This window comes from Cydia amplana, chromosome 4, assembly GCF_948474715.1.
Source record: "Cydia amplana chromosome 4, ilCydAmpl1.1, whole genome shotgun sequence".
Lineage (NCBI taxonomy): Eukaryota > Metazoa > Arthropoda > Insecta > Lepidoptera > Tortricidae > Cydia > Cydia amplana.
In genome coordinates this window covers 22,327,214-22,340,765 of record NC_086072.1, presented here as the reverse complement: position 1 = coordinate 22,340,765, position 13,552 = coordinate 22,327,214, and the positions used below count along the sequence as shown (strand labels likewise).

At 40.9% G+C, this 13,552-nt stretch overlaps 1 protein-coding gene across 1 annotated transcript; it reads right to left on the bottom strand.

Moving 5' to 3' along the window:
• Positions 1 to 3,382: 3,382 nt before the first annotated feature.
• On the bottom strand, positions 3,383 to 8,884 carry LOC134647694 (calcium and integrin-binding family member 3). The gene is made up of 5 exons (XM_063502049.1): positions 8,834 to 8,884; positions 8,380 to 8,414; positions 6,227 to 6,344; positions 4,447 to 4,574; positions 3,383 to 3,620 (listed from the first exon to the last, which is right to left on the bottom strand). Exons 1-5 carry the CDS (start codon positions 8,882 to 8,884, stop codon positions 3,383 to 3,385), a joined length of 570 nt encoding a protein of 189 aa, XP_063358119.1.
• Positions 8,885 to 13,552: the final 4,668 nt, after the last annotated feature.

Genomic DNA, 13,552 nt, shown 5'->3' with positions numbered 1-13,552 from the left:
AAATGTATGAAAAAGTTTGGGGTAGACATCATGTTTTCAAACCACCCACTTCACATAATGTTAATTATTGTCAATAAACCCGCGATAGACCCGTCTATAAATGTGATTTAATATGTATTTGCAAAGACGTTTGACATTGACTAAGAAAAATATTGTTTTTTACAAATAACATACACAAAAAAAAGTTTACACCACTTTCTTAAGTTAGCGCCATAATATTCAGGTGCAAACATAACTTAATTGAGTATAGTGGCCACCCCCCCCTTTTAGGGGTTGAATTTTTCTAGCCTAAAATAGGGCCAGGGAGTTTCTTGACAGATTAGTATAGTTTGCATCAAAATCCGTTTAGCCGTTTTCACGTGATGCGCGGTCAAATAAACAGATAAACAGATAAACAGACAAACAGACAAACAAACAGATAAACAGACAAACAGACAAAAATTCTAAAAACTGTTGGAACGTGTTCTGTTATCGATTCTAAGTATCCCCAACCAACTTTTTTTCGAATATCTTCCATGTACAGACTTTCGACCCTCTTCAGCTTTATTATATTAGTTGCAGTTTTGTTTCTTTTAAAAAATAAAGGAATGTTTCCTTTAAGTAAAATTAGCCAGCTTAAGGATTTAAGGTAGTTTCCCTCCAGGGCCCGACTTATCTTTCCACCCTGTATAACTAGATGTAGTTAGTAGTTCCATTACAACTGGCCCTTTAAATCTGTCAAAAATACAAAACATCATAGTATATCTCGTAATGTATATTAACGTGATGTTAAAAATATATAGATTGTATCCACATTCCACACGTGAGAAAAGGCAATTTAAATAGATGTTTCTATAATGCAACTTATATTTATTTGACAAATAAGTGACAAGAATTTTATTTCATCATATCATATCAGAATAGGCCAAGCATGGAAATTAATAAACTTACGGTAAAATGCACCTTCCTAGTGCGCTAAAATGCGCAGATATGAAAGCCTTGACATTTCCACGTTGTCGGTAAACAGCGGCGCCTCCGCTCCGCCCGCACATACTCGCGTCACACGCTGTAGCTGCTGTACTATACTGCCCACTCGCCCGGCGTTTTATTCCGGATCCCCCGCTCCGGCACTTACACACACTTCCGCGGTTATCGATTTCCCATACAAAATTCCGCTTCCCTTTTTACCCCCTTAGGGGCTAATAATTTCAAGTTTTTGAATTATTTTGTTGTTTGTGGACTAATACTATCTCACATTGAAATTTTTTATGCTTAATAAGTCCACTATTGACATCATATCCCGAGAGTTTTGTTTATCTGGTATAATCCAAACCCAAGTTAAGAGGATTCAAAAAAACGACGAAGCGCTTCGAGAAAAGGTAGGTAGTGCCCTTGCGCTTCGCTTTGCTCGTCTTGGCGGGGGCACTACCGTGCCCCCAGATACGATGCAATTCATCGTGTTAACGTGTCGTCACTGCTAGATACAGTATGATGTAAGTAAGTACATAAGAACCTACACCTATCACGCCCTACATTGGCCTCTAACTAAGCCAACGCGTGAAGTCTGTAGGCGACACCTGACGTATTATCGCCGTAATAGGCAATCCTGGCGACAGTGAACGGCCTATTAAGATAACGAGATAAATATTGATGATCACGTCTGGGCATCATTATTACGATACGATACATCTCAGGTACCTGTGGAGCAAGTATGTATGTACATAATTATCTAGCGACACAGGCGAACATATTCAAAATTTCTTGAATTAACGTTTTCTAAAGAAAGTAAAGCTTACCTTTAGTGCCTTTTTGAGTCCTTACTTATTTAGCGTATCGTATTATATTTGGGTGCTCTTGACTTGGCCTTTCTTCAGGATTTCCCCGATCTGATTAGAGAATGTTTGCCGAGGTCTACCCCTTACAACTCCCTCTTCTACTTCTCCCTCTCTTTCTTTCACTTATTATTTACCACGTGTCCAAACCATCTCAACATACCTTTCTCAATTCCCGGTTCTCGCCATACAAACTCAGTACCGGGAGCAATCCCTAATACGTATGTATTTGTGGCCGCTTCAGTGTTGGAAATACGTAAATATTTTGATGTAATGTCAGTGTGCAGTAGGCCTAGCATATGATTGGCGCGATAGCATCTCGCGATTCTCGCGGTGTGATAGACTACGTTTTCTATATTAACAAAAGAGGGACGGGTCGAATCTATCCTGTCGCGCCAATCATGTGCTAGCCCGGCAGGTAAAATTATTGAATTAACTTCGAAGCTTTCAGCCTATTTTCCGAAACGGAAATCTCTGTAAAGTAAAATACTAAATCCGGGCGAAATGCAGCTTCCCCGAAAGACGGGAGATTATAAACAGCCGCGGGCGGCGGCGACGGCGGCTGGCGGCTCGGCGCAGCGGGTACACGGGTAGGTACACGTACACGGGTATGTCACGAGTGCGCCGTCATTAACGAGCTTTAAAACGCAACTGAAACGATGGCTTATCGAGCACACTTTTTATAGCTTTAATGAGTTTATGGAGTACAAAATAAGCACCTAAACTTAGATTTTAATTGTATTATTGTTATATTATAATTTTTTTGAACTTTTTTTTTTCATTTATTTACAAACAAGATAATAATAAATAATATTGTGACGTGTAATAATTAATGACGAATTATTATGAATAAATATAAGAAATATGAAATACAAGTTATATTAAACGTAGCCTAACCTACCTACCGCTGTAGCATGGTTTATTCTCCGGTGTTATTAAAAAAGAGAGCTCAGCAATTTGTTTAATATTGTGTAGTGGTTGGTAATTAGGGTTCGCGTCGCCTTTCGTGGAAATATTTTTTTATGTTGATGATGAATATAAAATATAGGTAGCTAAAAACATTATGCAATACCCATTTAAGTAGGTACAGGGTCGGTTTCATTAGAGCCAGCCATTTTATCTTTTACAATGTTTAGTCGCCAGTGAGCCGAAATCTCATGACGATTGTAACATTTGAATACTATATGTATAGTAATCACTTGGAATAAAACCACCAGGGGCCGGCCCGAGCCAACATGACAATCGCCAAACGTAAAAAAAAAGATTGGGATAACAGATGCTACGAAAAGTCATTATTTTCATGCATTATTTAAGTTTCGATCTGCGTTTTCTATCAACGATTGTTATCTTGGCTAGGCCCCCAGGTATGTATCGGATTTCAGATATGTATTTATCATGATCGAATAACATTTTTAACATCGCAATGAAAAATCGCACTACTGCTCAAATCATAAAATCTAATGGAATGGAATGATGATGTCGAATGAATTGTTATGATAAACGATCAGCCGACCACCAGTCGTTGTGCCGGCCATCTACTCGTAGCGTGTTAGTTAGGTACGTCGCGGGGCTCAGACGCGGATGTGGAAGGTGGAGAGGAAGTCCGGGGCGCGCACGACGACGTGCTCGAAGTCCATGAAGGAGAGGCGCTGGTCGGCGTCGAGGTCGGCCTCGTCCAGCACGCTGGCCACCACGTCCTGCAGCTCGCGCGCCGTCAGCTGGCCGCGTGTCAGCAGCCGCGCCGCCTGCAGCAGGTCGCCGCGCCCGATGTACATATCGTCGTCAAGGTCATAGATGCGGAACGCGTACCTGCACAAACACCCACCCACCAGATATAGCCACTACTACTGTTATAATCCTGAAAATGATCTCACTTACTGATGACCTACATGGACACTAAAACGAATAATTTTCTAATTTTGTTTGTCCCTAGTGAACTAAAACAATAATTTATGATCATGACAGTAACCGTAGCACGTGTAGGTCTATTTAATTTGAGCAGCTCCGAGTATCTGCGGGAGTTGCTTTCGTATGCCGCAGCCGCCGCCGGGGCCGGGCGCCGGGCGCCGAGAAACGCAATGAATCAACTCTAATGAAGCTACGTGATCGTTTATCATCGGATTCTACGCTGAAATTCAAGTTTACAATAAAAATATTCCGTCCGTCCTGACTGTCCTGAGGTCACGAAAGTCGAGGGATCAGTGATCTCGCTCGAAGATATTTTAAACCACGCAAACGAGGGTCCTGCAACGGTGACAGCTCGAAATAAACAGTGTTATTTCAAAATCGCTTTAAGCATTTTGTCCCTCGGCATCTGCTCGACATACCTACGTTGTGTCATGTCACCACACATGTCTGTGTCGACTTGATAAGGGCATCTATTTAGCGGGCTACAGTCACAATGAGAGTGGTACTTTACCTGTAAATTTTGTAACAAAATAAGTATGATGTGAGTCGCCTATATAAACTCAGCTTGGTACTATCGCTTGTTAATAACAAGCAGACGCTACGCTGATTTACTAGCGGCGATAAACTGACCGCTTATTAACTGGCTGAACTAGTTCGCATAGACGGTTTACAGGTACTCTCTTGCTGTACAAACTTATTTGTTGAAACTTGTTACGGTGTTAGGTACCAAGCCTTGATGTCGCGTGGCGCGGCCTCGCTGAAGACGGACATCATGTCGAGGAAGTCCTCGAAGGTGAGGTTCCCGGAGCCGTCGTGCGAGAACACCTCGCAGATGCGCCGCTTGAACGGGTTCTCCTGCAACACGACACACCGACATCTACACTACCGGTTCGGGCACACGGACGCGTATCCGCGCATCGCGGCGATGTGCAAACGGAACATCGCCAGATAATTTTCATAGAACTAGCTGTCTCGATCAAACATCGTACAGTATGGCATGTGTCCTACGAGTAACAATTACGTATTTTATAAATAGAGCCTTCAACTCTGAGAGCTCTATTATGTAGGTATGTACGGAGTGTCTTGGTAACAAGTTTAAGTAATTAAAAATCAGTAGCAACTTGAGTGGTTGTCGTCTGCAGCGTCGAATCAGAAGCAGAAGTTGTAAATGAGCCGTAGGTACTTGGTAATTAGCATGCGGCGCGGCGGCGCCGTCACTACACGTGCCGCCGTCATGTGCCGCGATAACGGTTCTACACCAACTACATTTCTGCGGCTTTATCTCTACTACTTAATGAAAGCTATTACGATTCTGAATGTCATTGAAATAGGTACCTAGCTATTTATAAGGGAACTGTGCATGGACCACATTTCACTGATCAAATTTAGTTTACAAATATGTACAGTCACGCTCCGTGATTGTTACGCCATTTAGGGTTCTAGCTAAATTGGACATTTTATAGCGTAAGTGTGGATCAAACAATTTCGTGTGGTGACTATATCTACTATAAACCAACCTGCCATTGTGCCATTAGTACATAGGTTACATTAGTAGTGACTGACTGACCCTGAGTCCGGCAGCTTCCCTATCTCGTGGACGGGCACGATGATGGTGTGCGCCTGATGGTTCTCCGTCATGCTGAGGTCGGTGTCCCAGCCGTGGCGGGTACCTACACACAGACCAACCACTTAAGGCTACCCTAGTATAGTGACTGACTGACCCTGAGTTCCGGCAGCTTCTCTATCTCGTGGACGGGTACGACGATGGTGTGCGCCTGATGGTTCTCCGTCATGCTGAGGTCGGTGTCCCGGCCGTGGCGGGTACCTACACACAGACCAACCACTTAAGGCTACCCTAGCATAGTGACTGACTGACCCTGAGTTCCGGCAGCTTCTCTATCTCGTGGACGGGCACGACGATGGTGTGCGCCTGATGGTTCTCCGTCATGCTGAGGTCGGTGTCCCGGCCGTGGCGGGTACCTACACACAGACCAACCACTTAAGGCTACCCTAGTATAGTGACTGACTGACCCTGAGTTCCGGCAGCTTCTCTATCTCGTGGACGGGAACGACGATGGTGTGCGCCTGATGGTTCTCCGTCATGCTGAGGTCGGTGTCCCGGCCGTGGCGGGTACCTACACACAGACCAACCACTTAAGGCTACCCTAGTATAGTGACTGACTGACCCTGAGTTCCGGCAGCTTCTCTATCTCGTGGACGGGAACGACGATGGTGTGCGCCTGATGGTTCTCCGTCATGCTAAGGTCGGTGTCCCGGCCGTGGCGGGTACCTACACACAGACCAACCACTTAAGGCTACCCTAGTATAGTGACTGACTGACCCTGAGTTCCGGCAGCTTCTCTATCTCGTGGACGGGCACGACGATGGTGTGCGCCTGATGGTTCTCCATCATGCTGAGGTCGGTGTCCCGGCCGTGGCGGGTACCTAGTACCTACACACAGACCAACCACTTAAGGCTATCCTACTTAGTATAGTGACTGACTAACCCTGAGTTCCGGCAGCTTCTCTATCTCGTGGACGGGCACGACGATGCTGTGCGCCTGGTTCTCCGTCATGCTCTTAGGGATCAGCTCGGGGTTCACCTCACGGAACCGTTTGAACACTCTGTAACAATAGTGAACAGTAGAAACGATTCTTCAACATTTCACCCGATAATACTTTGGGTATGTGGTTGTTTTAGAGAGTTGGAGATTGAAGGTTTTGCAGGAAGTGCGTGGTGGGAGTATTAAAAACCAATGAAACTGCGAGCAATTGAAAACAATGTGAGTTACGTGGGACTAAATTGTAATTCGTTTATAATTCGCAGCCGTTATAATTTGTTTATTATAATATTTATAATCAGTACTTATACATAACGTTAATAATTAGAGATGTAGATAAAAGGATAGTATGTAAGTAATTGTAGTGCGACGATTCAATAACAGCTAACCTAACCCAGTGTTTAGTTATTAGAATAAAGCCTAGCCGTAGCTTGTTAATGTTTCAGGCTGATAGTGGCAACACTCTCAGTAACACTCTCATTGATGGTCAGGGTCACGAAGCCCTCCATCAAATCAAGAGTCAATTAACGGAGTTGCGTCACCCTGGACTTATCACGAGTACTTGTACGTATAGGTACATACATACACACAGGCGGCAAGTGCAGGTACATACCTACATTACCTACAGGGGCCGCGGGCCGCGGTTAATTCACGCCACGTGCCGCTAAAATGATAATTACATCGTATGTTAATTAGGATTCGTTCGTTACAAACTTGTATTTTCATGATACGTTTGCTCCTGACTAGTTGAATACTCCGAAATACGACTTTATTACGTCTACGAAATAGCAAATAAAATGTTACTGCCCCATTAGAAATGTTTGCCGTCTCATCGACCGATTGTACGGAATCTATGAAACAGCCAATTTTTTCGTACATAATATGCATTTAGGTCTCTAAAGAGTATCGCCGCTAAGGATTCTTCACCCTCTACTTAGGAGGTATTGCGTGAAAGAAATTCGATGAGCGCTGGCACTCCCTTGTGAGTAACGAGTAAATATATAGATGAAGCGGAGTGCTTTCACTTACATCCTACCCTCGAAAGTTCTTTCCTATTTCTAACAAAGTTCCAAATAAATAAGTTGGACGAGTGAAAAATGATTTTTGGGGCTAACATTCATGCAGTGGTTAAATTATATGTTTTTTTATTTGAACATTAACTATTGAAGTATATTTTAGCTTTCTCCATTAACGTGGCAACTTTCCGGTTGTGGCTGTGGCGTGGCTATTACTTATACTGTGCCAGTATTAGGCATAACAGGTCATCAATTCAGAGGTAGTGCAACTGAATATGTTCGTGAATTTCAATTACAATCAGGTACGTTCTCGGCTTTGATCTGTTGCTGAGGCGCTCGAAGCAACCCAGCAGTTGATTTTTTTAAATTCTATATTACAATCTTACAGTCATTCAAACAGGAAAGTGCCGTGAAGCTCTATCGGGTTTGTATCGACACTACATTCGTGGATACATTTTTACATTAAAACTTGTTGTGATACATAGGATAGATATAAATTATATAAAATTACAAATCATGTTATTCATATTATTTAAATACAAGAAATAGAGACATTCGCTCTTACAGTAGTCTAATAGTTACCTACTCAATGCAATCATGACGTTAATGAAAAAAAATATAGAGCAAATTAAGCACTGCACTTTAAGCCCAGAGAAAACGAGTTGCACGCGCCAGGAAGAAACGTGAGCTGTGTGAGCGGTTATGTTACCAAGCAGAGGTTTTCCGTTGAGAGCAAACTAGAGTGGCGTAGGTATACTTTAAACACGTTGTTTTATCCGCTCCTGTTGATGCCGACTATACTACCTATTGTCAATTGTGTGGTTCGGTCTAAATTAAACAGAGTTCTGATGTTTAGCGCAGGTTACCTTGAGCACATAGAACGAGTACAACAATACAAATGATGACTAAATTGACAATTGAATTCTGTTTGAGTACCTATTGTCAGCATGCCTACCTTGGTACCTATTTTTTACTTTCTTCATTCTGAGCCAACTGTTTTAAATAAACTTTAGTTTCAACTAAGTAACTCATCTTATTTGAATCTCTAAGGATTGCTTTTGCAGCAGAAAATGCCAGACTTACCTTAGAATTTCTTTCCTTGTAAAGAATGTACAGTCCTGAATAAAATGCTTTGTAGTTAATTCAGTATAAAATAAAGAGAACAACTTAGCAACTACATCACTTTGTTGATGCTAAAGCGCCAAGGGCAGGGTAATGGCGAACAAAATACTTACTCAAAGAGGTAATTTCAGTCTTTTTTATTATTTATATTATATAGTAATAGGTACTTGACTTAATATTGATTAAACGTTAAATTGTCTGCGGCTTTTTCCATTGGAAAAAACATTTACCAAAATCGGGTTACACTTACACAGGACACAACATACCCACACTCCCACACGTGTACATAAAATAAATATAGATAATTGTATTGCTAACATAAACACTATTCCCAAAGTCAGTTAAACATAGAAATATCTGATTAATATTGAGTAAATGAGGTATGTACTAGTAGAGTATGTATGCATATGTATACCTGGTAGTCCTCGAGCTGCTGCTCCGTGAAGGTGACCACCTTGTTTCCCATGATGTGTCGTGTCGCACGCGTGTTGTGTCGTGTCGTGTCGCACGAGTGTCGCTCGCTGTCGTTAAGCTTGATCACACTTAATAACGTGTGTGTGTACTACGTACTATACTCCCTATGCTCGTTGTTGTTTCACAGTAGCCTGACTAGCTTGTGTTTTGCTATAGTGGCAGTATAGCGGTGGTGTAGTGGTGGTGACAGCGGGCAGCCTGTTGCCGTCGGGGCCGCCGTAAAACTACGGCGGCAAGCGCGGATTAGGGTGCGCCCGACATAGAGTAACGTGCAGAGGGTTGGCGTAGGAAAATGTTGAGAAAAAACACGCATACTCCATTATTCTTTTACCTATTACGCAACAATGTCAATCAAAAATGCTACGAAAAGACATGGAAATACAACTAGACCGGTTAAAGTGTTGAGACTTTTGACAGAGTTGGTCCGACGGATTTGACATCTGTCGCTGATTCAGGAAAGATTCCAAGATTCAGATATATCAAAGAGTTCTTAATCAATAATAGATTCGCTAAGTGGTCAGTGTCAGTTAACTAAATTCAAACCAACCGGGTAGCGGGAGAGATGAATTCCAGACCTGCAGGAGGGTAGATATATCCCATTAAAAACATTACATGTAAAAAGGTGCAAGTCTCGCAACGCTTTTACTAGAAAAAAGTTTTGAGATGTAATATGAAACCAAGTCGGTTATTTTAATCAGTGCCAGGGGGTGTTAAAACTGTATCAAATATATATCCCATCAAAAACATTACATGTAAAAAGGTGCAAGTCTCGCAACGCTTTTACTACAAAAATGTTTTGAGATGTAATGTGAAACCAAGTCGGTTATTTTAATCAGTGCCAGGGGGTGTTAAAACCGTATCAATAAGATATCTTTAATTTGTAATACGTATAATGACTTGGCCATCGCACGGCTGCATAATGACAAAAGGATCATCGTCACCTATTAAAAATAATTCTAATTGAACATAACGCTAGCGCTAATTGCAGTTTGAGCATTACACATATTTACGAGTACGGTACGAGTAAAGCATTATGTGCGATTGCCAAGTCATTATATGTATTACAAATTAAAGATATCTTATTGATACGGTTTTAACACCCCCTGGCACTGATTAAAATAACCGACTTGGTTTCACATTACATCTCAAAACTTTTTTGTAGTAAAAGCGTTGCGAGACTTGCACCTTTTTACATGTAATGTTTTTGATGGGATCTCATCTCTTTTTGTAGGCAGTCCTTCTTTTCGGGTACTCATACCCATACTATGTATACACATATCATAACTAAACATATCTTCATTCATACTCACATCGTACATCGTAGTGTACCTTTACTTTACCTACTATTTGTAGGAACTGCAACAGTAACTTTGTAATACCATATATTTATATGGGATTACAAACTTACTTATGCAGTTCTTAGATCTTTAAAACGTGACTGATATTGCAATATTTTTAGGTTTACCCTTAATGTGGCCATTAAACCCTAACTCTGTACCAAATTTCAGCTCTCTGAGTTTATGGGAAGTACTAATTCTATTCTGATGATCATGAGTGAATGAATGAGTGTCATAAATGCGAAACTTTGCCTTCGTTTAACTTCGGAACTAAATGACCTACAGACTTGAAATTTTGGATTTTAAGTATGTGATTATAGCTTACTGGATGACGAAAATTTCTGCGTTCTGGTCTTATCCAGAGGTTCTCAAATAGGGGCCTGAAAATGCGGCGAAATGGTTCCAGTAAAGGATGGTACGGCAGTGTTTGCTTCGCGCTCGACTTGGCGGGGGCACTGCCGTGCCATCAGATCTTTAATTTGTAATACGTATAATGACTTGGCCATCGCACGGCTGCAAAATGACATAAGGATCATCGTCACCTATTAAAAATAATTCTAATTGAACATAACGCTAGCGCTAATTGCAGTTCGAGCATTACACATATTTACGAGTACGGTACGAGTAAAGCATTATGTGGGATTGCCAAGTCATTATATGTATTACAAATTAAAGATATATTTGATACAGTTTTAACACCCCCTGGTACTGATTAAAATAACCGACTTGGTTTCACATTACATCTCAAAACTTTTTTGTAGTAGAAGCGTTACGAGACTTGCACCTTTTTACATGTAATGTTTTTGATGGGATCTCGTCTCTTTTTGTAGGCAGTCCTTCTTTTCGGTTACTCATACCCATACTATGTATACACATATCATAAAGAAACACATCTTCATTCATACTCACATCGTACATCGGACATTAAATGGGATTACAAACTTACTTATGCAGTTCTTAGATCTTTAAAACGTGACTGATATTGCAATATTTTTAGGTTTTCTATGGCTTGATAAGCTGAAAACTACTTAAGTTTAAAATTTGAAGCTTGTGGGTATACTAGAAGTATCTTAGAATTATGATGATCGTAGGTGAGTGAGTGAGTGAGTGTGTCAGTGTCGAAAATAAGGAACTTTGACGTACAATAATTCTTAAACTACTAGTTCAAATTGAATGTTTTTAAGAATATATCTTAAGCATGTTTAGCCCTATATATTACTGAAAATTCAGGGTTCTAGCTTCAGGCAGCACAAAATTACAGGACGTCGAAAATTGCCTGAATCGCTTCGAGAAAAGGATGGTACGGCCGTGCCTCTTTGTTTTGCTCGACTTGGCGGGGGCACTGCCGTGCCCCTAGATATCGGACACGACACAGTAGTTAGCTTGGTGTCCTGGCAAACCAATATACAATAGGTACTTAGGTACTATTAGGAGCTGCGAACTCTGCACAGCCGATTTGCGGCCTTTAAAAATGACTCTTTTGTCCTGCTAACTGCAAAAATTACTGAATAGACACGAAATAAAATTGAGAGGATATTATAGTTACTTTACTCTTTGGTCTGTGGCGTTTGTAAACTCAGTAGATATAGTTATTATACTCTTTGCTCAGTAGAACAATGTGAGTACTTCTGAAATGTCAGTGTAGTGTAGTGCAGGAAATAATTAAACATGTTTAAATAAAAATATTTCAGCAAGTTTGTTGCGGTTGTGTTGGGGTGTAGTGTATAGTATATGTGAATTTATATATATAGTTATTCGGACGCAGACTTCGTCAGCACGAGCCTTCGAATCGCCAGGACGAGATTCGTAAGTGAAATATGTTGTACCTACGTGTGGAATTATCTTTAATCTATATTTATTTCTATCGATTAGGACTAGAAACCGTCTCTCAGCGCTCGTGCCCTATGCAACAGGCGAGAACCCATTTGTAGCATCCCGTCGATACTTACCTATGCTGTTTTATAATTTGTACTGGGACTGGGAACGGTGTGGAACATCACATCACATCACTGTAATGTCGCTGCGTATGTAAATTCCGGAAAGGGCTCAATCAACCGAAATAGTACCTACTTTGAAATATATTACATAAAGTTTTTACGGATACGGCTGAAAATTTTATGGATCCGATAGCGAAACTTATAAGCGCAACGCAACGACGGCTATGTAAACTGTCAGTCACAGGTCAGTGTTATGCGTTTTCTAGGTGTACTTACTCGTAGGTCACCGGTGACTCCACTTTGTTGATGCTACTCTGTGCAAGAGGCAAGCCTCTATTAGCCGCGCCCCGCCGGTAGGTATTTGATGTCTTTCCGAACGCCGATATTTATCGCGGAACAATAGCAAATGCCCGAGCGAGGTCGCCACTTAGCGCTCTGTAGGTCAACGTCACCGGTCACACCTTCGGTCACATTTTATACGTTTCTCATACTACTTGCATTGCACTTTGAGGTCACATTCTTGTATTTCGAACTTTTGTTCCTACATACAGTCGAATACAGTGGGTACCTACTCAAGATGATCTGTATAAGTATTTTTTTATTTTTTTCTTTAACAATAATGTTGTGTTCTACATAATTTTAAACAAACTCGCGTACTTAGTCTCTTCTTACTCGTATGCTAACTGCCTAGAATCTAGGATGAAAGATATCTTATCAAATACGATTTAGGTACGCAATGCAAACCTGCTGCAATTCTTCATCGACATTTTTGAAGAAGCGTTCGTCTACTGATAATTGAATTAGAAACTTTAAAAGTTGGAAATATGGGGCAGCACCCTTGTAGCACCCATGTAGCATACACCACAGCACCCATGTAGCTAATATTACAAAATCATCAATCAGGGAAGGGAATAGAAGTACTTAACGAGGGTAGCTTTCTATTTGTTCTTAATAACACTTTACGTTTAGCATTCTACTTACAACTGTTGTCTCTTTTAGTTCTGAAATAAGTATATGATTTTATATGTAGGTAGTTACGTCTCATTATTTGAAGAGAGTAGGTAAGCTCGGTTCGAATTTACCAAAACCATTTATTTGGTCGTTTGATGCGCTAATTATTCACTACTCTGTGAATAGGTAGACTACTTTGTTAATTAAACTGAAATTGCCAGCCATTTTGTTGCTGCATTTAGTAGTTTCAAATATTTTACCTTAGTCAATCAATTATAGACTGTTTTTAACAACACAAAGTTAATTTTTCTCTTGTTAGCGTTAGAAAAATGTACCTAAGCTATTTTAGATTTTCTATATACAATGCTTGCCTTAGTCCGGTTTACCTTTATACCTTTAACATAGTGTTTAAAATATTAAGTAAAATATTAATTT

Excerpts from the sequence above, each read along its gene's own strand:
- LOC134647694 (XM_063502049.1), bottom strand. The coding sequence starts at position 8,884 with ATGGGAAACAAGGTGGTCACCTTCACGGAGCAGCAGCTCGAGGACTAC. Across the intron at positions 8,415-8,833 it reads AGCAGCTCGAGGACTACCAG|GACTGTACATTCTTTACAAG; the intron begins GTATACATATGC and ends CATTTTATTCAG. Across the intron at positions 6,345-8,379 it reads ACAAGGAAAGAAATTCTAAG|AGTGTTCAAACGGTTCCGTG; the intron begins GTAAGTCTGGCA and ends CTATTGTTACAG.